The 26,138-nt window shown below is 38.9% G+C and overlaps 1 protein-coding gene across 18 annotated transcripts in view; it reads left to right on the top strand.

The window, feature by feature from the left end:
• SDCCAG8 (SHH signaling and ciliogenesis regulator SDCCAG8) overlaps nucleotides 1-26,138 on the top strand; it is a 246,791-nt gene that overhangs the window by 7,797 nt on the left and 212,856 nt on the right. For all 18 annotated transcript variants that reach the window (XR_006705982.1, XR_006705983.1, XM_045453149.1 and 15 more), the window contains exons 2-5: nucleotides 4,092-4,259; nucleotides 5,418-5,503; nucleotides 8,381-8,494; nucleotides 19,859-19,984. Coding sequence is in view for 16 of the 18 variants with exons in the window: in XM_045453149.1 (XP_045309105.1) it covers nucleotides 4,092-4,259; nucleotides 5,418-5,503; nucleotides 8,381-8,494; nucleotides 19,859-19,984 (494 nt within the window). In the remaining 2 variants the exon portion in view is untranslated. The remainder of the gene's footprint in view (nucleotides 1-4,091; nucleotides 4,260-5,417; nucleotides 5,504-8,380; nucleotides 8,495-19,858; nucleotides 19,985-26,138) is intronic.

Consider the following 26,138-nt stretch of genomic DNA (forward strand, 5'->3'; position numbering starts at 1 on the left):
ACTGGCGCCTCCTGTCTAATGTGGTGGGTAGCAGATAACTGCATGTGGGGAGTAGTGTTCCTTGTAAGGATTCTGGGGCCTTCAGTTACAGTGGTTCCAGCCGAAAAGCAATAGGGTTTCATTTGTTTTAAGTCATCTAAGCATTATTCTTCCTCAGGACTGACTCAGTTTGTCTGTTACACTGTATAATTATCATTGCTGTGTATATATTGAAGAGCATTTCACATGTTTTGAAATGTAGTATTGAAATGACTTAGAACTGTCACCTCCTTAGTTTTAGTTTTAGGATGCAGTTCTTGCTAATTCCTTCTCTTCCTCTCTGATCCTAATAATTGAAGTCAGTAATTGCAAAACAAACAAACAAACAAACACACAAAAAAAAAAACACACAAAAAACCCAAAAAAACCCAAACCGTATTTTGGATATCACTTTTCTTCACGATAGTTATTGGTTTCAGTATCTCACTATTTCACTAATAACTATTTTCATAGCATAATTTTAACATGTAGTCTTTGAATATTATAAATTCTAAAAGATTAAAGAAGAAAATTGGGAAAGGGATTAAAAGAGCTCATGAAACTCTGCTGCCCTTGTAATCTGATTATAAGAACTCTACGTATAGAGTTTCAACTGCAAAATTGTTCCAGATTTCCTTTCTTTTTCCTAATGTAGCTTATTAGTTTTTAGTCATATTATGTATAAATAAATAATTATTCTTTATCATAGAAGTGAAATCATTTCTTAGCTCCACAGAGCACATTTTTCTTTGAGGGGTCGGGGAGGGGCAGAGAGAAAGGGAGAAAGAATCTTAAGCAGGCTCCACACTCAGCACAGAGCCTGGCGTGAGGCTCAATCCCATGACCCTGGGATCATTACCTGAGCCGCAATCAGGAGTTGAATGCTTAACTGACTGAGCCACCCACATGCCCCCGACAGAGCACACTTTTAGTGTTAGTCAGACTCTGTTTCCTTTCTAATGGATGCAGTAAAGATAAGTACTTTATTCATAGATTCCATGTGTAAATCTAAAGCTCTGTGAACTAAAATTCTTATCAAGTAACACTTTGGTTTTCCGTTTCCATTAACAAGTCTCTTTAGAAAATCCGAAGTTATGGGAAAACTATTGCTACTTCTTATTTTGCTAAAACTAGTAATGTGTCTTATCTAGGCTTTTCTTAAACTCATGATGAGTAAGAGGAAGCCAGGCTCAGTTAGTATTTAGCACCGATGGCCTGTCACAGAAAGGTCTGTGCAGAAATAGGATTGGTGTGTGGAGAGAAAAATGCAGTGAGTCTCTTGTGTAGTTAATAATAAAATTTCATTGTTGAACCCTGACCTGAAAGACCTGTTTTCTTTAGTTTAATCAAGAAATAAAATGAGTTCCTCTAAGAGAAGAACCTATGTTAGCTATTTTGTAACACAGAGTGTATTTTTTTTTCTCTTACTTTTTCTGTTCTAAACTTTGAAATCAATGAGCTTGGAGAAAATAAAATCTGTTTTTCAAGGTCCTGCAGAATATGTTTGTAAATATATTTTCATCCATGGCTGGTAATGAAAACATAGTTGTTTTGTTGCTCTCTTAGAGTTCACATATAGGTGGCAAAGATTAGGAGCTTTTCTGCTGAGGCCACAAGAAGAAACAGATCTAAGTTGTCAAAGAAGAGCCTAGATCAGAAGAGTAAGAATGTCATTGACCATCATTGTTATGAGTTGCTCCTTCTTAGGGAACGTACCATCTCCTCTAAGGATCTGGTTTGTTTTTTTTTTTTTTTTTTCAATGTACTTAAGTTTTTTAAATTTATTTATTTATTTTTGAGAGTATGCACCAGAGACCATGAGTAGGGGAGGGGCAGAGAGAGGGAGAGAGAGAATCCCAAGCACACTCCGTTCTCACAAACTGGGAGAACCTGAGCCGGAATCAAGAGTCGGATGCTTAACTGACTGAGCCACCAAGGTGCTCCTCTCCTCCGAAGACCTTGAGGATTGTTTAGATGCAATCTATCTGAAATAGATAATAGATGTAGGTGAATTTGCATGGGAATCCATCTTTTTCTAACATAAATTTTCATATTAGATATATGTAGATGTTTGGTAAATCAATGAGTGAATTAAAAAATAATTTTCAAATACAAATGTCAGAATATGAAAATGGTGACAGAAATCGGGGTCCCAGCTCTAACGTACAAGGAACACTTTTTGTTACAGTTAAAGGTTTCTAGATTGGAACCAGTGAATTGAATCATAAGAGATTAGCAGAAACAACAAGTTTAAATTTTTTTTTTTTTTTCAACGTTTATTTATTTTTGGGACAGAGAGACACAGAGCATGAACGGGGGAGGGGCAGAGAGAGAGGGAGACACAGAATCGGAAACAGGCTCCGGGCTCTGAGCCATCAGCCCAGAGCCCGACGCGGGGCTCGAACTCACGGGCCGCGAGATCGTGACCTGGCTGAAGTCGGACGCTCAACCGACCGCGCCACCCAGGCGCCCCAGAAACAACAAGTTTAAATGGAGAAAGCACATGGACCTTAATTAGTGAAATTGCCAATCGATTGCCTGGTTCTCCAGTTGTTCTACTGTAAAAATATCCATAAAGTAGGATAGGATTGTTATTAATGCCATCACTAGTGTCATTAATATAGGTCTTTGAAAAAAAATTTTTTGATGTTTATTTTTGAGAGAGAGCGCGTGTGTGAGCGAGCAGGGGAGGGGCAGAGAGAGAGGGAGACCCAGCATCCGAAGCAGGCTCCAGGCTCTGTGCTGACAGCACCGAACCTGATGTGGGGCTCAAACCCACAAACTGTGTGTGTCATGACCTGAGCTGAAGTTGGACGCCTAACCAACTGAGCCACCCAGGCACCCCAGTATAGGTCTGTTTTCAATGTAAGTCTTGGATCCTTTGCTGAAAATGCTTTCGGGTAGGTATTTCACTGCCTAATTACTTTAGTTACCTGTTGCTGAGTAGCAAACCACTGTAAGGCCTGATGGCCGGCAGCAACAACTGGAGGCATTTGGGTATCTCTCGGATCTGTGAGTTGACTGGACTCAGCTGGGCATTTCTTCTGGTCTCTTTTGTGCCGTTGCAGTTACATGGCCTCTGGGGCTGGAGTCATCTAGAGGCCCTGCTGGGGTCAGCGGGGTCAGGCTCCTCTCCTTCCCTGTATAGTCTCAGAGCCTCTCCTTTCCACATGGCCTCTCCACAATCTCTCCATCAGGCAGACTTCCTACTTAGTGGCTTACGGATTCCAAGTGGGAGGAAACAGAAGCTACCAGACATTTCAGAAATGAAGCCTGGTCTGGCCTTGTGTAACTTCTAAATTCCATTGGCAAGTGCAGGTCACTGACTTACTCTGTTACAGCCTGGAAGGGGCAAGGGCATGAGGCTAGATTTGTGGGAGGCTATTTGTAGAGATGAACTACTACAGTAATATGCCTTCAGATACTTTGTTTCAGACTGTAATGTTAAGTATGTGCTAATGAGCTGAAGCTCCAATTCTAGGGGTGTTGAGGTTCACTAAGCGAGACTTTCTGCAAGTATGTGGTCAGCAAGCAGGGCAGAAGAAGGACTGTACTGCAGAGGCTGGTACTATGAGCACATCACCTATTTCAGTCTTGACCAAAACGCGTCCGGGTAGTCAACTGTCTCCTGTTTGGGGAGGGACATCTGGCTCACAGGGCAACTGGGCTTCCCTGGGCAGGAACTTGGTGTGGAGTCCCTCTTGCCGGTTCTGCCCACACACCCCAGTGTCTCCAGGAGGTGAGGGGGGAGCACTTTCTGGGGTGGGGTTAGTGCTTGGAGGGTGGGGAAGAGCTCTCTCCCATTATCCTCTTTGGTGATAGAGCTATACTTAGTGAATATCCACCACCGAGATGTCAGGGACCTTAGAGATCATCAAGTCTAACCTTTGACCCATGAACTTCATCTCCATCTTCCTCTAGCACTGTCTTCAGCAGGCTAGAAACAAAACTCTGCTTTTTTTTCCATGAAGTACGACAAACAATTGCTTCTTTAGAAACCGTCTTTTTGGGTAAGTGTGCATGGTGGCATGCAGACTTCCCAGGCCCTGATTCTCACCTGGCTGTTGTTGCAGAACGTGCAAATAGAAGCATTCACCAACTGAAATGTGCCCTGAGAGAAGGTGATGTCACCGTTGGAGAAGATGCTGCGGGTCCCAGTGTGGAAAATGAGGAAAATGAGGAAAATGAGGAAAATGAGGACGCTGGGACTGCCTGGCATGAACTGCGACACAGCCATGCCGGTGAGTGTGGATGGATAACAGCCCTGGTCTGAATGACACACAGAGAATATTCTACATCCCATACAGTAAGAACTCCAGTCCACCCTCTGCTCTACTGCTAGGCTTTTCTTCCTCAGACACAAACCAACTACTCTAATCCTCTTGCTTAATATTTTGTTAATGTTTATTTATTTTTGAGGCAGAGTGCCAGTGGGGAAGGGCAGAGAGAGAGGGAGACACAGAATCCGAAGTAGGATCCAGGCTCTGAGCTGTCAGCACAGAGCCTGACACGGGGCTCAAACTCACCAGCTGTGAGATCATGACCTGAGCCGAAGTCAGATACTTAACTGACTGAGCCATGCAGGCGCTCCTTAATATTTTTCCTTTGACTTTGTGATGCCTATAGGCTGAAGTCCCAATTCCTTTGTGTGTCTTAGCAATATTTTCTTAAGAGGCTCCAAGATACCTCTTCAGCCTCATTTTTCTGTCCTCCTCCCAGCCACCCATCTTGCAAGGCATGTTCTAGTGCATACCAACCTACTGGCCCTGCTTCTATGCTCTTGCATATGCCACGCCCTCCAAGTGGGATTTTTCGGACCCTTTTCTGCTTGGTAATCTTCTGTTCGTCCTTCACAGTGTTAGCTCCTCCATAAAAACAGGCATGATTGGGGCGCCGGGGTGGCTCAGTCGGTTGAGTGTCTGGCTTCGGTTCAGGTCATGATCTCGTGGTTCGTGGGTTCGAGCCCCAAGTCGGGCTCTGTACCGACAGCTCAGAGCCTGGAGCCTGCTTCAGATTCTGTGTCCCCCTCTCTCTCTGCCCCACCCCTGCTTGTGCTCTGTCTCTCTCTGTCTTTCAAAAATGGATAAACATAAAAACAAATTAAAAAAAAAACAGGCATGATTAGGCGCTTCCTCTTACAGCACTACGTGTAGCTGCTGCTCTACTTGTGAACTTACTCTATCGTCTTGTATCTGTCAGTGGATCTCTCTTGCTCGGTGGATTCTTAGCTCTTAAGTGGTAGAGATTTTCTCATGTTTGCCTTCGGATCCCCAGTCCACGGCACAGTTCTTGATGCCTATAACATGTTTAAACAATATTTGTTACGTGGATGGAAGCACGGATGGGTGATGATAAGCCCCTGCAGTAAGGCTGATGAAACCATTGTGTTTGCTCTCCAGTTAATCAGCTCAAAGCTTTGTTGCGCCAACAAGCAACTAAGGAAAGTGAGGTGTCTCCATCAAGAAGGCGAAAAGTGTCCCCTCTGGTAAGTATCAACATCTGCAACCTGACAGGAGCATTGTCTCTGTGTTTTCACTCCACAATGTCGTTTCAGTAGTACATTTTGTCGCTAGATTCTGAGCAAGACATTCTAATAATGTAAAGCATTGAAAGGAATTATCTTTCCTCTGATTATTTTGGCTGAAGAAGAGGCAGAGGGAATCCTGAGTTTTAAATCTATTGTGTGCTTGAAAGATGTAAGTGAGGAAACAGTTTGGAAAATTTACTTTGCAACTGTTAGCAAATATAAAAAAGGAACAATATATGGAAAAGAATTGCCTTTTCCATAGGCTTCCATTGCCTTTTCAACAGGCTCCTATTGATATCCTATCATTTTTAGAATTTACTTAATTGTATATCTAGCTGTCCTTTGTAATATTTGTCTATTTTGAATGTCAAAGCCAAAGTATATAATCTTATTCTGCATTTTTAATTCATGCATTAAAATACATGGTTATAAAATTGCACAAAATGAGAAGCTATATTCTATTTTTGTTTGAAGTTGTTTTTTTATTGCTATTGCTTTAGCAGAGTGAATTATTCCTGATTGAGGCAGTATGATACACTAAAGCCTGGGATAGATGTGAGGGAGGGAGAGGATTTGGCCAGATTTAATGGCCAAAATAACAGTCTAGCCTTTAGGTGTATCTAAGGCCTACTGTGTACTTTCTAGAAGGATATTATGTCTCCCAGGGTTTCTGTAACAATAAGATAAGAGTATATATACTTAAAATTCTTTATGAACCTGTGAAGTGTGACACAAATAGAACATGTCATAGTAGCAATAACTACCTTGCATTTTCAGTGTGTGTGACAGTTAGATACCAAGGCTATATGCTAGAAACCATGGAGACACGTCACTTTCGCTACTCACAGCTGAAATGTCATAACCGTACCCCTATATTAACACTTCATTCCAGCCTGACACATACCTTCATGCTTAATTCCCACTCTGGAGAAATGTACTACATATGCCTAGTCAATATTTACGGCTCTCAATTATAATTTTAATACAACATTTCACCATTAAGTAAATGCATTACTCTTGCCACCTAGCTTCTAGAATGTTCTTCAGTAGACAGGGTGGAGTACTTTCAAGTCTAGTAGATGAAGTTGCTGTATCTGTTGAATGCTCAGACACGCTGATTAGCATTTTAAAGCTACAAAGCAGCAGCAGGATTGAACCTGGAGAGTGGGAGGAGCCTCATCAAGAGTATCATCAGAGCAGTATGTGCAGCATGTACGTTTCAGATGCACAGGTCTGTGTACATGGAGCCACGTGGAAGGATGCAGCTCACGTTCGGAATGTATACAGCCCACGTGGAACGATTACAAGCCACAGTAATGATAAGTAAGCAGCTTTTGAAGGTTTAGATCCACTTTTATTTGTGAAGTTTATTTATCTATTTGGAGAGAGGCAGAGAGAGTGCGAGCGGGGGTAGGGACAGAGAAAGAGGGAGAATCCCAAGTAGGCTCTGCATGGTCAGCGCAGAGCCCAGTGAGGGGCTCAAACTCACGAAACCGTGAGATCATGATCTGGGCCAGAATCAAGAGTTGGACATTTAACCGACTGAGCCCCCCAGGTGCCCCTAGATGCACTTTCATAGCCCATATGCCATACTGGAAATAAGGGGCTGTATGGACAGTGAAATCGAGACATGGTTGAGACGGATTTTATGGCTTTTTGAAATGTGGATATCCAGACTATAATAAATCCTTCAAAATATATACAGGTGATTTTATTTTCCACAGAGTATTAGCTTGTGTTTTTGTTTGTTTGTTTGTTTTGTTTTGTTTTATTTTTACACAGACTGTCCTTTATGTGCCCAGAGTGATATTTAATTCTTATTTGCCATATTCTGGACCCATTTCTATTAATATACCTTTATTATAATGAATTGCTTTCTATTCACAACAGATCATCCATTTAATTAAAGTTATTTTGATTTTTAAATTTCTTAAGTGTTCCAAGAAGCAAAACTCTACTTAATTATTCTGCCGTGAGAGCTGGTACTTTGTTGTCGTCAGGAATTTCTACCAGACTGAGAAATAGTGACTGCGTGTCTGACCTCAAGCTTTCTCTGGGTTCATCTATCTGGTTGACACTCATTTTCCCTTCCTGACTTCTTCTTTTCTTTACAAAATGTCATGGAATGATAAATGATTCTAGAAACCATTCTACAATCATTTTAGGAGAAAGTAGGATATAGATGCTATTAAAGTCAATTCAGGAATGCTGCAGGCGTATGCAGGAAGTCTCTTCCCTGGACTCCCGGTGCAAGGGAACTCTTGAGTTTTCTCCAGTGTCTGCTTTAGCACTCTAGTCTTGGAGGCTCTGTGCCCCAGACCAGCAGGGTCTCCAGTTGCCTTGAGTCAAAACTCAGAAACCACGTTTGGCTAATGTACTCCTTTGTAGAATTTTACCTCATTGACCCACCTGGCGGCAAATGCTTGTCTGAAGAATCCCTTCTTCCGGCAACTGTTCAGTTTTAGGCAGCAGTGCTCTTGCATGGCAGTTTCTTGAAGGGAGTTGTCCTTTTATCTCAGCATTACTGAATGGGACGTCCCATTTCCAGATGGCTCTAATGGGCAGTTTTTCCCAAGCCAATTAGACTAGTCCAGCATTCTTCCACTTGCCACTCTTTTTGTAACCACTTCCACTTTCCATCTTTAACACATGATATTGGTATCCTTGAATCTTATCTATGTGAAATTTATAGGATAGAGAAATGAACACTATTGGCCACATTGTGATCTCCTCGATGTTTATATGACATCAGTACTAAATTGAGTATGGAGGCAGTATTACCTGAGTCTCTGCTAAATCCAAACATGCTTAGTTTTTGTTTGTTTCTTGCCTTAGCGGGCGTCAGAAGATGAGGAAGCCAGCGTGCCTACCATCCACAATCTTGTTCCGATCATCAATGACCAGTCTCAGTACATTCATCATTTAGAGGCAGAAGTCAAGTTCTGCAAGGTAAGTTTCTCATTAAAAAGTTAAATGTAACTACATTAAAGTTTATATTAATGACACCTTATGTGAAAATTTGCTATTATTCGTCTTTATGTGTATTGCGATACATTTGACAATTATCACCCTTACATGATTAAGGAGGCTGATGTGTTACAGGGGCTTCCCAAGCCGGGGAGTGATACTCCTGACCATGCCATTTATGATTCCTTAATTTCCCAGCCCATAACTATGTCTGATATTTTGATAATATGCTCTCACGTTTCAGAGTTTTTGCTTTCCACCCCGTGTTCTTTAGCCCAGCTGATGGCACATGCTTTGGGACAGTACAACCGGTCGGTCATCTTCCCACCTTGTCAGCCTACTGAGCACTGGTGCAGAAGCAGGAACTATAAACTGCAGACCGAGTCTATTCCACTGTCAGGGTGAAGGTTCTTCCCTTAGCTTTGAATAAGGATGGCTCGTGGTCGTACTGATAGCAATGATTGAGAAACCAAATGTGTCCACTACGGCTTAAAACACCAGATGGTTCTATTGCTCAACTGTATGCAGTTTAGTAATGTTACTAATGCCATTGGAGCTTTCCTGCCTTGCCAAACTAGGTTAGCATTTTAGTTTTTCTTTTTTTTTTTTATTCATTACCAATGCATCTTATATATATAATTTTTAAATGTTTATTTATTTACTTTGAGAGAGAGAGAGAGTACACCAGCATTGGGGACAGGCAGACAGAGAGGAGAGAGAGAGAGAGAGAGAGAGAGAGAGAGAGAATGAGAATGAGAATCCCAAGTAGGCTTCATGCTGTCAGTGCAGAGCCTGGTGCAGGGCTCAGTCTCACAAACCATGAGATCATGACCTGAGCCAAAATCAAGAGCCAGATGCTTAACCGACTGAGCCATCCAGGAGCCCCTTGTGTGTTATTTTTTTTACATTCTGGTTACTCTTCCAAGGTGCAAGTTGATATGTGCCTTCAGAAACCTTTAAACATTTCACTGTCTTGACTTTACAAAGACGTTCCTGATTTTAGCAGATACAGTCATCATTGCACAGTGTTCTTGGATTACCAGAAAGGCTAAAATAATGTCCTAGGACTCATTCCAGTAACAAGCTCCTGTTAATCACTCAGATGCTGTGGGTAAAACTTAAAAAATATTGTAGCGGAGATAAAACTTCATCTCTACCCTCTTAGAGTTTACAGCTGGGACTTAGACTTAAATTAACATAAGGCAGATTAACAGGATGAATGAAAGTATACACATTTGTTTTTATTGTTATTGAAGTATAACTGACATACAATATTATACTATTTTCAGGTGTACAACATATTGATTGAATACTTCCATATATTCAGTGCTCAACACAATAAGTGTAGTGACCATCTGTCACAATAAAACATTATTATAATATTATTGACTGTATTCTTTGAGCTATACTTTTCATATCTGTGGCTTACTTATTTTATAACTGAAAGTTTATACCTCTTAATTCCCATTATCTACTTCATTCATCCCCCCTACCCACCTCTCCTCTGACAACCACCTCTCTGTATTTAAGAGGCTGTTGGTTTGTTTCTTTATTTTGTTTTTTAGATTCCGTGTATAAGTGAAATCATATGGTATTTGTCTTCCTCTGTCTGATTTATTTCACTTAGCATGATACCCTCTAGGTCCATCCACGTTGTCACAAATGCAAGATCTCATTCTTTTTTATGGCTAAGTAATATTTTATGGCTAAGTAATATATATACATATGTATATATATGTGTGTGTGTATGTACACATGCATATGTATGTATACACATACACACACACACACACACACACACACACACACAGCCTGCACATCTTCTTTATCCATTCATGTATCAATGCACACACTTGGTTGCTTCCATATCTTGGCTATTGTAAATACTGCTGCAGTAAACAGAGATGTGCATATATCTTTTTGGATTTGTGTCAGTTTTGGGGGCAGATACCCAGCAGTGGAATTACTGGATCATATGGTATTTCTAATATTAATGTTTTGGGGAATCTCCATGCTGTCTTCCACAGTGACTACACCAATTTACATTCCCACCAACAGTGCATGAAGGTTCCCGCTTCTCCACATCCTCATCAACACTTGTTGATTCTTGTCTCTTTGATACTAGCCATTCTGACTGGTGTGAGGTGATATCTCATTGTGGTTTTGATTTTTTCCCCCCCTGATGATCAGTGATGTTGAGCATCATTTCATGTGTCTATTGGCCATCTGTATGTCTTTGGAGAAATGTCTATTCAGGCCCTCTGCCTATTTTTAAATCAGGTTATTTATTTTGATGTTGAGTAGTGTAAGTTCTTTATAAATTTTGGATATTAACCACTTACCAGATATATCATTTGCACATCTCTTCTCCCATTCTCTAGGTTTCCTTTTTGTTTTGTTGGTAATTTCCTTTGCTGTGCAAAAGCTTTTTATTTTGGTGTAGTCCCAATAGTTTATTTTTGCTTTTGTTTCCCTTGCCTGAGGAGACATATCCATAAACGTGTTGCTAATAACAGAGATTACTGCCTATGTTTTATTTTTTAGAAATTTTATGGTTTAAGGTTTCACATTCAGGTATTTAATCCATTTTGAGTTTATTTTTGTGTATGGTATAGGAATGTGGTCCATTTTCATTTTTTTTCATGTAGCTGTCCAGTTTTCCTAACACCATTTATTGACAAGACGTCATTTCCCTGTGTATATTCTTGCCTCTTTTGTCATAGATTAAGTAACCGTATAGGTGTGTTTATTTCTGGGCTCTCTATTCTGTTCCATTGTTCTATGTGTCTGTTTTTGTGCCAGTACCATACTATTTTGACTACTATAGCTTTGTAGAACTTCTTGAAATCTGGGATTATGATACCTCCAGCTTTGTCCTTCTTTCTCAAGATTACTTTGGCTATTCGGGGTCTTTTGTGGTTCTGTACAAATGTTAGGATTATTTATTCTAGTTCTGTGGAAAATGATATTAGTATTTTGATAGAGATTGCTTTGAATATGTAGGTTGCCTTAGGTAGCATGGACATTTTAACGATATTTATTCTTCAAATCCATGAGCATGGTATAGCTTTTCTATTTGTATCTTTTTCAGTTTCTTTTATCAGTGTCTTATAGTTTTCAGAGTATAGGATCTTTCATCTCCTTGGTTTAACTTATTTCTAGGTATTTTATTCCATTTGGTGCAATTGTAAATGGGATTGTTTCGATAGAAGTTTTATGTAACATGGGAGACCTCATAAGGAAATGATGTCTGAAAGAAATGGCAAAACCTAAATGCTTTTATACGTTGAACAAAGAGAGGCAGTGTGGAAACATAACTAAAATATATGGGGAGGTTAAAGGAAGATGAGTTATTTTTATGAGGTCTGTTTGCACAGATGCCTCTCAGCCTCCACTCCCTGTCTCTGGTGATAAGAATGTTTCTTTCCTCCTGATACGGGGAGGCCATCTTTCACATGGGAGTTTTATCTCCTGCTTTCAGGAAAAAAAGGGGAAGTCAGAGCACTCTTTTTGTATTTGCTGTTTTTCAAGTGTCTTTAGCTCAAAATAATTCTTATTCCAAAGTGGCATATTTTGGGGTGGCAGATTTTGCCACCCTTCAATATAAATTGTAATAAATTTACCATCTGGTCAAGAAGAGAGTACTAATGTCTATGAGCACCATAGCAACACTATAGAGAGTATAATGTAGTCTGTATTCTGTAATATAAACCGTAATTATAATAAGAGTAGAAAGGTACTAAAAGCTGGAGTTTTGGGAGATATTTTTCTGGGAGAGAGCAATCTTAAAAGAGTAAGATCATTTAGATCAGCAGAAGTGGGGTGAAAGAGTTCCATAGAGAGAACAGCAACACTGAAAGAATATACTCAGGATGAATAGGGTTTATTTATGGGGGCCATGAGGCATCTATTCTAAATTTCTGCAGTAGAGGATTCTGTTAGAAATTATTAAAACTATGCTGAGCTGGGAAAATGGAAGATTACAAAAGCCTTGAAAGGTAGACGGAGTACGCATTTGGTATGTTTTAACAAGAGAGTAACAGAATAAAAGTAACATTTAAGGGCTTAGAGATATTTTATTAATTTTAAAATTTTTTTATTTAATAATAATTAATTTTTATATCCTTTTTAAATGTATTTTTTAAAGATTTTATGTATTTTCTTTTTCTTTTTTTTTTTTAATTTTATTTTAAGTAAACTCCATGCCACACTTGGGGCTTGAATACACAACCAAGAGATCAAGACTCATAAGCTCTACCAACTGAGCCAGCCAGGCACCCCTAAGTTTTTACTTAAATTCTAGTTAGTTAACATATAGTGTATTAGTTTCAGGTGTACAATATTGTGATTCATCCCTTCCATACAATACCCAGTGCTCATCACAAGTGTACTCGTTAATCTTCATCACCTATCTAACCCATCCCTCCCTCCCTGCACTGACCTCCTCTCTCTCTGGTAACCATCAGTTTGTTCAGTATAGCTAAGAATCTGTTTCTTGGTTTGCCTCTCTCTCTTTTTTTTTTTTTCCTTTGCTTATTTTTTTTGTTCTTAACTTCCACATATGAGTGAAATCATATGGTATTTGTCTTTCTCTGAGTGACTTATTTCCCATAGCATAATACTCTGTAGCTCCATCCATGTCATTGCAAATGGCAAGATTTCAATCTTTTTTATGGCTGGGTAATATTCCATCATGTATCTATACCATGCATTTATCCATCCGTCGATGGATACTTGGGCTCTTTGTATAATTTGGCTCTTGTAGATAATGCTTCTATAGACTTTGGGGTGCATGTATCCATTTGCATTGGTATTTTTGTATTCTTTGTATAAATAGTTACTAATGCAACTGCTGGAACTAGGGTAGTTCTATATTTAACTTTTTGAGGAACCTCCATTCTGTTTTCCAGAGTGGCTACACCAGTTACATTCCCCCCAACAGTGCAAGAGCGTTCCCCTTTCTCCACATCCTCGCCAACATCTGTTGTATCTTGTGTTGCTGATTTTAGCCACTCTGACAGGTGTGAGGTGACATGTCATTGTAGTTCTGTATTGTAGCTTTGATGTGTATTTCCTTGATGGTCAGTGATATTAAGCATATTTTCATGTGTCTGTTGGCCATCTGTGTGTCTTCTTTGGAAAAATATCTGTTCATGTCTTCTGCCCGTTTCTAATTAGATTATTTGTTTTTTGAGTATTGAGTTTTATAAGTTCTTTATATATTTTGGATACTACCCCTGTATCAGATGTCATTTGCAGACATCTTCTCCCATTACATAGGTTGCCTTTTAGTTTTGTTTGTTTCTCTCACTGTGCAGAAGCTTTTTATTTTGATAAAGTCCCAATAGTTTATTTTGCTTTTGTTTTTCTTGCCTCAAGAGGCATATCTAGAAAGAAGTTGCTATGGCCAGTGTCAAAGAGGTTACTGCCTATGTTCTCCTCTAGGATTTTTTTTTTTTTATCAGTTTCAGGTCTCACATTTGGATATTTAATAATCCATTTTGAATTTGTTTTTGTGTTTGGTGTAAGAAAGCGGGCCAGTTTCATTCTTTTGCATGTTGCTGCCCAGTTTTCCCAACACCATTCATTGAAGAGACTGTCTTTTCCCCATTGGACATTCTTTCCTGCTTTGCAAAGATTAATTGACCATGTACTGTGGGTTCATTTCTGGGTTTTCTCCTCTGCTCTATTGATCTATGTGTCTGTTTTTGTGCCAATAACATACTGTTTTGATCAGTACAGCTTTGTAATATAATTTGAAGTCCGAAATTGTGATGCCTCCAGCTTTGCTTTTCTTTTTCAAGGTTGCTTTGGCTATTTGGGGGCTTTTGTGGTTCCATACAAATTTTAGAATTGTCTGTTCCAGCTCTGTGAAAAATGCTGTTGGTATTTTAATACGGGTTGCATTACATGTGTAGATTGCTTTGGGTACTATAGACATTTTAACAATATTTGTTCTTCCAATCCATGAGCATGGAATATCTTTTCATTTCTTTGTGTCCTCTTCAGTTTCTTTTACCAATGTTTTATAGTTTTCACAGTACAGGTCTTTCACCCCTTTGGTTAGGTTTATTCCTAGGCATCTTATTTCCTATTTTCCTTATTTATCCTATTTTTAATTTCTTTGATCTCTACTCTAATTTTTATTATATCTTCTTTGGATTGAATTTGCTCCCCCTTTTTTGAAAGTTTCCTAAGACAAAAGCTTAGATTACTGATTTGGGATCTTTCTTCTTTTCTAATGTTTTTCACTGGTTGTGTTGCATCTCCCAAATCTTGATTAGTTGTATTTCCATTTTTACTTCGTTCAAAATATTTTAAAATTTTCCTCAAGACTTTGTCCTTGACCTGTATGTTATTTAAATTTTTTTTTTCAACGTTTATTTATTTTTAGGACAGAGAGAGACAGAGCATGAACGGGGGAGGGGCAGAGAGAGGGAGACACAGAATCGGAAACAGGCTCCAGGCTCTGAGCCATCAGCCCAGAGCTCCACGCGGGGCTCGAACTCACGGACCGTGAGATCGTGACCTGGCTGAAGTCGGACGCTTAACCGACTGCGCCACCCAGGCGCCCCGACCTGTATGTTATTTAGAAGTGTTGTTTAGGGGCGCCTGGGTGACTCAGTCGGTTAAGCATCCGACTTTGGCTCAGGTCATGATCTCGCGGTTTGTGAGTTCAAGCCCCACCTTGGGCTCTGTGCTGACAGCTCGGAGCCTGCAACCTGCTTCAGATTCTGTATCTCCCTCTCTCTCTCTCTGCCCCTCCCTGGTTCTAGCTCTCTTCCCCTCTCTCAAGAAATTAATAAACATTAAAAAAAAATTAAGAAGAAGTGTTGTTTAATTACCAAGTATATTGGGAGTGTTCCAACTCTCTTTCTGTTATTGATTTCTAGTTTAATTCCACTGTCATCTGAGAACATACTTTTTATGGTTTCTATTCTTTTTAATTTGTTAAGGTGTGTTTTTCTACCCAGGATGTGATTGGTGTGTCTTGGTGAAATGTTCTGTTAGCTTGAGAAGAATGTGTATTCTGTTGTTGAATAAAGTGTTCTGTAAATGCCAAATTAGATCCAGTTGATTGATGGTGCTGTTCAGTTCAACTATATTCTTACTGATATTTTGCCAATCTGCAAGATCTCTGGGTCTTGTCAGTTATTGACAGAGGGGTATTGAAATCTCCAGCTTAAATAGTGGATTCCTCTGTTTCTCTGTACAGTTCTATCAGTTTTTGTATCGTGTATTTTGATGCTCTATTGTTAGACACAAACACGTTGAGGATTATTATGTCTGCTGGGAGAATTGACCCCTTTATCACTGTGTGATGCTCCTTTTTATCCCTTATATTTTTATTTGGTATGAAGTCTGTTTTGTGTGAAATTAATGTAGCTACTCCAGCTTTCTTTTGATTTGTGTTAGCATGGTATATCTCTCTCTATCCATTTACCTTTAATCAATCTGTGTCTTTATATTTAAAGTCGACTTCTTATAGACAACATATACTTGTGTCCTGTTTGTCATTCACTCTTACAGTCTCTGATTTTTATTGGTGCATTCAGACCATGGACATTTAAAGTTATTACTGATATAGTTGGATATCAATATAGTTGGATAATATCTACCATATTTGTTACTGTTTTCTACTCATTGCCCTTGTTCGTTCGTTCTTTCTTTCTTTCTTTCTTTCTTTCTTTCTTTCCTTCTCTTCTACTCTTTTTTTGCCTTCTCTGGTTTTAAGTGAGTATGTTATATGATTGCAGTTTTTCTCCTCTCTTAGCATACCAGGTGAACAATTTTTACTTTTGTAAGTAGCTGCCCTTGAGTTTGCAGTCACACTGATCAATAATCAAAGGCTGTTGTCAAATAGCTCTATACCACTACATGAGTAGGGCAAGGTCCTTGTAAGAGAGTGTTTCCAATCCCTCCCTCCTGTCCTCTACAACATTGCTGGCATTCATTTCAATTATTCATACACTGTAATCACTATATATAGTGTTACTACTGTGATTTGAGCAAACTGTTATATGTTAGATCAGTTAATATTAAGAAAAATAAAATATTTTATCAGCATATAATCCTTTTCAAATGCTCTTTCTTTTTTTTATGTAGACCTGAACTTATAAATTGTATCATTTTCCTCCTTTCTGAAGAAGTTCTTTTAACATTTCTTGCAAGGCAGGTCTACTGGAGACAAATTTCCCCAATTTTTATTTATCTGAGAAAGTTTTTATTTTCCCCCTCACCTTTGAAGGTTAATTTGCCTGAATATACAATTCTAGGTTGGTGGGGTTTTTTTCCTTTTAATACTTTAAATATTTCATTCCATTGTCTTCTTGCTTACATGGTTTCTGAAGAGTAGTCCAATATAATTCTTATCTTTTCTTCTCTGTAAGTAAGGTTGCTTTTTTTTTTAAATTCTGATTTCCTTGAAGATTTTCTGTTTGTCTTTGATTTTCTGCACTTTGAATGTGATAGGCATAGGTGTAGATTTTTTTGTTATTTTATCCTTCTTGATGTTCTCTGAGCTCCCCTATACCTTTCTCTATAGGTATAGACTTTCTGCACTTTGAATATACTATGCATAGGTATAGATTTTTTAAAATTATTTTTTAACATTTATTTATTTTTGAGAGACAGAGAGAGACAAGAGTGTGAGGGGAAGAGAGAGAGGGAGACACAGAATCCAAAGCAGGCTCCTGGCTCTGAGCACAGAGCCTGATGTAGGGCCTAAACTCATGAACTACGAGATCATGACCTGAGCCGAAGTCAGACGCTTAACTGACTGAGCCACCCAGGCACCCCGATTTTTTTTTTTTGTTATTGTTTATTTTATCCTGCTTGATGTTCTCTGAGCTTCCTGGATCTGTGTTTGGTGACTATCATGTTGGAAAATTCTAGGTCATTATTCCTTCAAATATTTCCCCTTCTGTCACCTTTTATAATTGTCCCGCATTTCTTGGATCTTCTCTTCTGTCTTTTTCATTCTTTGTTCTCTTTGTATTTTCTTTTGGGAAGTTTCTATTGGCAGTTCTTTAAGCTCACTGATTCTTTTCTTGGTTGTGACCAGTCTATTATTAATGAGCCCATCAAAGGCATTTGTCATTTCTATTACAGTGTTTTTGATTTCCAGCACTTTTATTCTTTCTTAGAGTTTCCATGTCTGGTTATATTGCCCATCTGTTCCTGCATGTGGTCTACTTTTCCCATCAGACCCTTTAACACTTAACATATCAATCATAATTATTTTAAACTCCCAATCTCATAATTCCAAGATCACTGCCATATTCAAGTCTTGTTCTGAGCTTGCTTAGTCTCCTGAAACTGCGCTGTCTTTTCATGTGCTTTCTAATTTTTTGTTGAATCCTGGACACGATATAGTAGAAGGAACTGAGGGAATAGTTTTTTAGTGTGAGATATTATGTTTTTCTTGGTAGGAGTTGGGCTGTGTTTACTGTTTTGTGTTATTATCGGTGTCAGAGGCTAAAATTTCCTCTAGTGTCCTGGTTTATGTCTCCCCTGTTATCTTCGGGCTTCCCTTGAGAATTCTTCTTAAATATAGTCTGAGATGTGTAATTTTACTGTATTCCTTTGTTATTTTACAGACACCCTTTTGATGTGGTGGTTAGATGTGGGAGCAAGGGAGGCATTTTATAGTCATAAGGTTAGGTTGCCATCTTTTAATGAGTCTGTGCCCCTTAGCTTTGACCTTCACAAGTGCTTCTCAGTCATCCTCTCATCTTTTTTTTTTTTTTTCAATTTATATATTTTGAGAGAGAGAGAGAGAGAGTATGCATGGGGGTAGGGGCAGAGAGAGAGAGGGAGAGAGAATCCCAAGCGGGCTCTGCACTGTCAGCATGGATCCCGACGTGGGCCTTCAACTCACGAACTATGAGATAGTGACATGAGCTGAAATCAAGAGTTACATGCTTAACCAACTGAGCCACCCAAGTGGCCTCACCCTCTCATCTAACGTGCAGTGAGAAGGCTTGAGTGAGCTGGAGTTGGGCATTTCCCTTCCCTCAGGTCACGTAGGTTCTGAAAAGCCCTAGCTGTTTAGGTTCTGGTAAAACAGTTTCTCTTGAGGCAGGCCTTTCTAAGAATAGAATGCTTTGGGCATATTTCAAAATAGCTATTTTTCCTCTCCTACTAGTGAAGATTGAGGGGATTTGTCTCTAGTCTTTACTGTAAGAACCTGGTAGTGTCCTAAAGATAAAACTCACAAAACTGTGACTGGGTCCTTCTGGGTCCTTTAGACTGGGTCCTTCTGGCATTTTTAACTCTCACACTTGTCCACCCTGAGCTTCTGGCATTTCACCAATCGCAGTTGACCTTTCCCTTTCCTGGTACTGGTTTCCCTGGAAGTTTCTGCTCACGTAGGTTGTGATTCTGAGACTGGTCTGTCTCTCAAATTTCGTGGATGGAAGTTTTCCCTGTGACCTCAGTTCTCTGACGGATTTCAGAAGAGTGGTTGATTTCTTGGTTTGTTCAGCTTTTCTCTTGTTGTAAAGATGAGAATGATGTCTTCCAAGCTCATTATATGCCAGACCAAAAATTGCAAGTCTGCAATGTTTTTTTAATTATAGCTTTCGAGCTCAGATTTGGTTTTTGGGTTTTTTTCTGAATAAAATAATTGAAATAGAATTTGCATATATTGCTTAATATGTTTTTTTATTATACTGGTAATGAAGATTAAGGTAAATATTGTACCATCAGTGCATTGATTTTTTTTGTTACTTTTTTTTCAGAGAGTGAGATGCCACTCAATAGCTATTCTAATTGTTATTTATTTGTAATCATTTGTATTATCCCTCACCAGGCTAAGGAAGCACTCTTAAAGAACTCTCTGCCAAACTATGTCACTCATAATTTCCCTCCATCTGGCTACCAATTCATGGATAACTATTCCAACTTTCCATGCCTTTCTGTCTCAGAGTCCTGTTATCTATTTAGTCACTCTATCAGGTTCAACAAGTTATTAGCATTTGAGCATGAATAATAATATATCTTATTTTTCAGCAGTCTACCTTATTCTTAAAAGTCTTTTAGATAAGCCCTTTAATTAAAGCCTTTCTTAAGCCTACAAAAAAATTGTCAGAAATCACACATTTCTGTGATATGGCCATTAGCAGACTCTCTACTGTATTCCCTAGCCTCTTGTTTTGTTTGTTTGTTTGTTTGTTTGTTAGCTAATGTTTGAGTTGCTTTATTTCTCTAAATATAATAATTCAGAAAATGGATAGAGAGCATAAGTTTTCCATGCTTTATAGCATGTTGGATCATTTAGTAAACAGCAATTAACAGTGCTTAAAAATGCTTAATGCATTTGCTACTTGTTTCTGCTTTTTACAGGAGGAACTCTCTGGAATGAAAAACAGGGTACAAGTAGTTGTGCTTGAAAATGAAAGTCTCCAACAAGAGCTGAAATCTCAAAGACAAGAGGAAGCAATGAGGGAACAAACACTTCTGGATGCATCTGTGAGCATTGTTTTTAAACCATAAATTATATTTTAGTTTGAACGTTCCTTCCTACCCTCCCCGACCAGCCTCTGAACTGCTGAAATCCTCCACTTGAAATTTGGCACATGTACTCTGCCGTTGCTCGCTTGGGCCTCAAAAATTAAGATTCACCGTGGTGGGCCGAATCCTCAAATGAAATGATGTAGCAATGCCTCATATCCACACTGGTTTCCTCCCTGAGCACACCGTTGATTTTTTTTCCATATGGAAACAGCGGGGTGAAGCAGGAAGTGCATTACATGGGAGGCACTCTGTTAAATCCAGAAAACGGTATAACTGGAGCTTGGATTTCTGTTGTATTTCCCTAAGGGTTCCAATCGTGCTCTGAATTCTGATCAGTCTGATTGGCAGAATGGAGGAGCAGAAGGAACCCTGGCCCGAGGGTCCAGGGATCAGCATGTTAGTCTTCCCATTGTCCCTAACAAGCGGGTTAGCGAGTGATTTTACAGGGTTTTCCAACATGGCTTAACCTCATGTTCCTCTGTCTATTGGCAAATGGAGGGGATTCAGCTATATTAGCAGTTCTTAATCTTTCACGTGAGTGACAATCACTTGAGATATTTGTTGACCGTGCTGATTCCTGAGTGCCATCCCCTGAGAGTCTGATGCAGTCGGTCTGGGTTGAGACCTTGAGTCACAAAGATGAATGTGCCATATTTTGCAGAACAGTGGATTCGAGGATCTCTATAATTCTAGCACACAAAATTCTTGTGATGATACTTAAGTAGTGTTTAAACTCAATATCTCCTTATGACTTTTCAGAGGTACTGTCACCTTAAAATTTTTATTTGTGCTTTTGCTGTAGGACAGTTAATCACAGCTTGTTCTGCTTTTTGAAACAAAGTCAGGGTTCCATGGGGAAGTTTTAATACTTGCCTGCTGCAGCTTTACAGTGGATTTTGGCTTAGTCATCATTAGTAAATCCGTCCTGTTAAGAAAAAAAACATGCGTGTCTTAACGTTTTACCTAGGTGTCCTCTAATTTTTGACCTTGAAGTTTTTAAAATTTTCCTAACCTGATGTTTCATTTGTAATCCTTGAGGTCTGTGTTAGAATTTACTGTTTAGAAGCAGCTGATTGTGTTAAATCTGAATGACAAAGTGGGCTGATCAGTGTTTCAGGTTATTTTTCTGCAGTACATTTCAGTTTGCGGTCAGCTGTTTTCCCTTCCCTGGAAGACCTTTTCTTAATATTTATATTATTATGTTATATTATTTATTATCAATATTAGTAGTTAAAAGTTCCATCTTAATTGCTTATTCAATGTCAATTTAAGATGATATAGCCATATAAAAAGTACTTAGAATTCAGTCATTTAAAAAAATTAGTACATTCTTTTGGTTTTCTTCCCAATATGCAGCACTTAGCAAACAGCTACTTGATTATTCATAGTCTTCAGTATTTATACAGTGGCAAAGAAGTGGAAGAAGGGGGAAGTGAAGTGAGAAAGGAAATCAGGCAGACAAGTGAAGCAGAGGGCAGAGAAGTGAGTAACACCAAAGGGGAAGGAGACAATGGTAAAAGTGCAACATGCTTTGCTACATGAACAAAGGAAACTAGCTGAAGTCAATTGCAGCCTTAATTATGGAAAAAACACAGCTGTCGAGAGTTAGGTTTTAACATTCACATGAACTAAAATATAATGCAGAGGATCAAAATTATTGTTGCAGATATGTCAGGAGACCTTGATGTCTGTTTTAACGGCTCAGGCTGGGGAGAGGGGCAAAGGGGGGAGAGAGAGAGAAAGATAGAGACAGAGAGAGTCCTAAGTAGGCTCCACACTCAGTGCAGAGCCTCATGTAGGGCTCAATCCCACAACCCTGGGATCAGGATCTGAGCCGAAATCAAGAGTCAGATTTTCAACCAACTGAACCAACCAGGCACCCCTACCCCCACTGCTTACTGCTTTTTGCTTGCGTAGGTGAAATGAGGCATTTCAGCAACATAAGCATGGTGCTATAATTCAGAGGGGTTTTTAAATTTAAATTCAAGTTAGTTAACATGTAGTGTAGTATTGGTTTCAGGAGTAGAATTTAGTGATTGATCATTTACATGTAACACCCAGTCCTCATCCCAGCAAGTGCCCTCGTTAATGCCCGTCACCCATTTGTTCTATCCTGTCGCCTACCTCCCCTCCAGCAACCCTCAGTTTGTTCTCTGTATTTAACAGTTTCTTATGGTTGGGCGCCTGGGTGACTCAGTCAGTTAAGTGTCCGACTCTTGGTTTCAGCTCAGGTCATGAACTCGTGGTTTGTGGGATTGAGTCCCATGTCAGGCCCATGCTGACAGCACAGAGCCTGCTTGGGATTTTCTCTCTCCCTCTCTCTCTGCCCCTCCCCAATTCATGCTCTCTCTCTCTCTCTCTCTCTCTCTCTCTCAAAATAAATAAACTTAAAAAAAAAGATTCTTATGGTTTGCCTCCCTCTCTGGTTTTATCTTATTTTACCTTCCCTTCCCTTAGGTTCATCTGTTGTGTTTCTTAAATCCACTGATGAGTGAAATCATGTGATATTTGTCTTTGTCTGACTTATCTCTCTTAGCATAATACACTCTAGATCCATCCACATTGTTGCAAATAGCAAGATTTCATTCTTTTTGATTGCAGAGTAATATTCCATTGTATATATATACCACATCTTCTTTATACATTCATGAGTCAATGGGCTTTTGGACTCTCAATAATTTGGCTGTTGTTGATAGTGCTGCTGTAAACGTCGGGTTGCATGTGCCCCTTCAAATCAGCATTTTTGTATTCATTGGATAGATATGTAGTAGTGTAATTGCTGGGTCATAGGATAGTTCTAGTTTTAATTTTTTGAGGCAACTCTGCACTGTTTTCCAGAGTGGCTGCACCAGTTTGCATTCCTACCAGCAGTGCAAAAGAGATTCTCTTTCTCCGCATCCTTGCCAACATCTGTTGTTGCCTGAGTTGTTAATGTTAGCCATTCTGACAGGTGTCAGGTGGTAGCTCATTGTGGTTTTGATCTGTATTTCCCTGATGATGAATGATGTTGAGCATCTTTTCATGTGTCTGTTAGCCATCTAGATGTCTTCTTTGGAGAGGTATCTATTCATGTCTTTTGCCCATTTCTTCACTGGATTATTATTAATTTTTTTGGGGGGGGGTGTTGAGTTTGATAAGTTCTTTATAGATTTTGGATACCAACCCTTTATCTGATATGTAATTTGCAAATATATTGTCCCATTTCACAGGCTGCCTTTTAGTTTTGTTGATTGTTTCCTTTGCTCTATAGAACCTTTCTGTCTTGATGAGGTCCTAATAGTTCATTTTTGTTTTTGTTTCCCTTGCCTCTGGAGATGTGTCTAGTAAGAAGTTGCTGCAGCTGAGGTCAGAGAAGTAGCTGCCTGTTTTCTCCTTTGGGACTTCGATGGCTTCCTGTCTTACATTTAGGTCTTTCATCCATTTTGAGTTTATTTTTGCATATCGTATAAGAAAGTGGTCTAGGTTTCATCTGCATGTAACTGTCCAGTTTTCCCATTTGCTGACGAAACTGTCTTTTTTCCATTGGATACTCTTTCCTGCTTTGCCAAAGATTAGGTAGCCATACATCTGTGGGCCCATTTCTGGGTTCTCTATTCTGTTCCATTGACCTAAGTGTCTGTTTTTGTGCCAGTACCATACTTTCGTGATGATTACAGCTTTGTAGTACATCTTGAAGTCTGGAATTAGTTTTCATTTTCAGGATTGCTTTGGCTATTTGGGGTCTCTTCTGGTTCCATACAAATTTTAGAATTGTGTTCTAGCTCTGTGAAGAATGCTGATGTTATTTTGATATGGATTGCATTGAATGTGTAGAATGCTTTGGGTAATACAGACATTTTTGTTCTCCTAATCCATAAGCATGGAATGTTTTTCCATTTCTTTGTGTCTTCTTCAATTTCTTTAAGAAACGTTCCATAGTTTTCAGCATTCAGATATTCACTTCTTTGGTTAGGTTTATTCCTAAGTATCTAATAGGTTTTGGTGCAATTGTAAATGAGATCAATTCCTTGATTTCTCTTTCTGCTGCTTCATTATTGGTATATAGAAATGCAACATATTTCTCAAAGTTGATTTTATATCCTGAGACTTTGCTGAATTCATATGTCAGTTCTAGTAGATTTTTGGTGGAGTTTTTCAGGTTTTCCATGTAGAGTATCATCTGTAAAGTGAAAGTTTGATTACTTCCTTGCCAGTCTGTATGCCTTGTATTTTTTGTTGTTGTTATCTGATTGCTGAGGCTAGGGCTTCCAGTATTATGTTGAAAAACAGTGGTGAGAGTGGACATCCCTGTCTTATTCCTGACCTTAGGGGGAAAGCTCTCAGTTTTTCCCCATTGAAGGTGATATTAGCTATAGGTATTTTGTATATGCACTTTATGATGTTGAGGTATGCTCCTTCTCTCCCTACTTTCTTGAGGGTTTTTATCAAGAAAGGATGCTGTATTTTGTCAAATGCTTTTTCTGCATGTATTGAGAGGATCATGTGGTTCTTATCCTTTCTTTTATTATTTATTTTTTAAAATGTTTGTTTATATATTTTTGAAAGAGAGTGAGCAAGTGCATAAACAGGGGAGAGGCAGAGAGAGAGAGAGAGAGAGAGAGAGAGAGAGAGAGAGAGGCAGACACAGAATCTGTAGCAGGCTCAAGGCTCGAAGCTGTCAGCACAGAGCCCAACACGAGGCTTGAACCCACAAACTGTGAGATCATGACCTGAGCCTAAGTCAGACACTTAACAGACTGAGCCACCCAGGTGCCCCTTTATCCTTTCTTTTATTAATGTAGTATATCACATTGATTGATTTGTGGGTATTGAACCAGTCCTGCAGTCCAGGAATAAATCCCACTTGATCATGGTGAATAATTCTTTTAATGTATTGTTGGATTCAATTTGCTTGTATCTGGTTGAGAATTTTTCATCCATGTTCATCAGGGAAATTGGTCTGTCATTCTCCTTTTTAGTGGGGTTGTCTTTTTTGGAATCAAGGTAATGCTGGCCTCATAGAGTGAATTTGGTTCTTTCCATTTCTGTTTTTTGGAACAGTTTCAAAAGAATAGGTATTAATTCTTCCTTAAATGTTTGGTAGAATTCCCCTGGGAAGTCATCAGGCCCTGGATTCTTGTTTGTTGGGAGGTTTTGATTACTGATTCAGTTTCTTTACTGGTTATGTGTCTGTTCAAATTTTCTATTTCTTCCTTGTTTCAATTTTGGTAGTTTATATATTTCTGGGAATTTTTCTATTTCTTCTAGATTGCCAATTTGTTGGTATATAATTGATCATAATATTCTCTTATGACTGTTTGTATTTCTGCAGTGTTGGTTGTGATCTCTCTGATTTGTGATTTTATTTATTTCAGTCTTTTCCTTTTTCTTTTTGATAAGTCTGGCTAGGGGCTATTTAATTTTGTTAATTCTTTCAAAGAACCAACTCCTAGTTTCGTTGATCTGTCCTATGGTTTTTTTGATTTCGATATCATTGATTTCTTTTCTAACCTTTATTATTTCCCTTCTTCTGCTGTTTTTGGGTTTATTTGCTGTTTTTTTTTTTCCCCCAGCTCCTTTAGGTATAAGGTTAGGTTCTGTATTTGAGACATTTCTTCCTTCTTTAGGTAGTCCTGGATTACTATATACTTTCCTCTTATGACTGCCTTTGCTGCATCCCAAAAGGTTTGAACTGTAGTGTTTTCATTTTCATTGGCTTCCATGTACTTTTTAATTTTCTCTTTAATTTCTTGGTTAACCCATTCATTCTTTAGTAGGGTGTTCTTTAATCTCCAAGTATTCGTGGTCTCTCCACATTTTTTCTTGTGGTTGACTTAAAATTTCATAGCATTGTGGTCTGAAAATATGCTTGGTATGATCTCGATCTTTTTGTACTTGCTGAGACCTGATTTGTGTCCCAGTATGTGATCTATTCTGGAGAATGTTCCATGTGCACTTGAGAAGAATATGAGTTCTGCTTTAGGATGTTCCGAATATTTCTGTTAAGTACATCTGGTCCAGTGTGTCATTCAACGCCATTGTTTCCTTGTTGATTTTTTGCTTAGATGATCTATCCATTGTTGTAAGTGGGGTGTTAAAAGGCCCTAGTATCATTGTATTATTATCAACG

This window comes from Leopardus geoffroyi, chromosome C3, assembly GCF_018350155.1.
Source record: "Leopardus geoffroyi isolate Oge1 chromosome C3, O.geoffroyi_Oge1_pat1.0, whole genome shotgun sequence".
Taxonomy (NCBI): Eukaryota; Metazoa; Chordata; class Mammalia; order Carnivora; family Felidae; genus Leopardus; species Leopardus geoffroyi.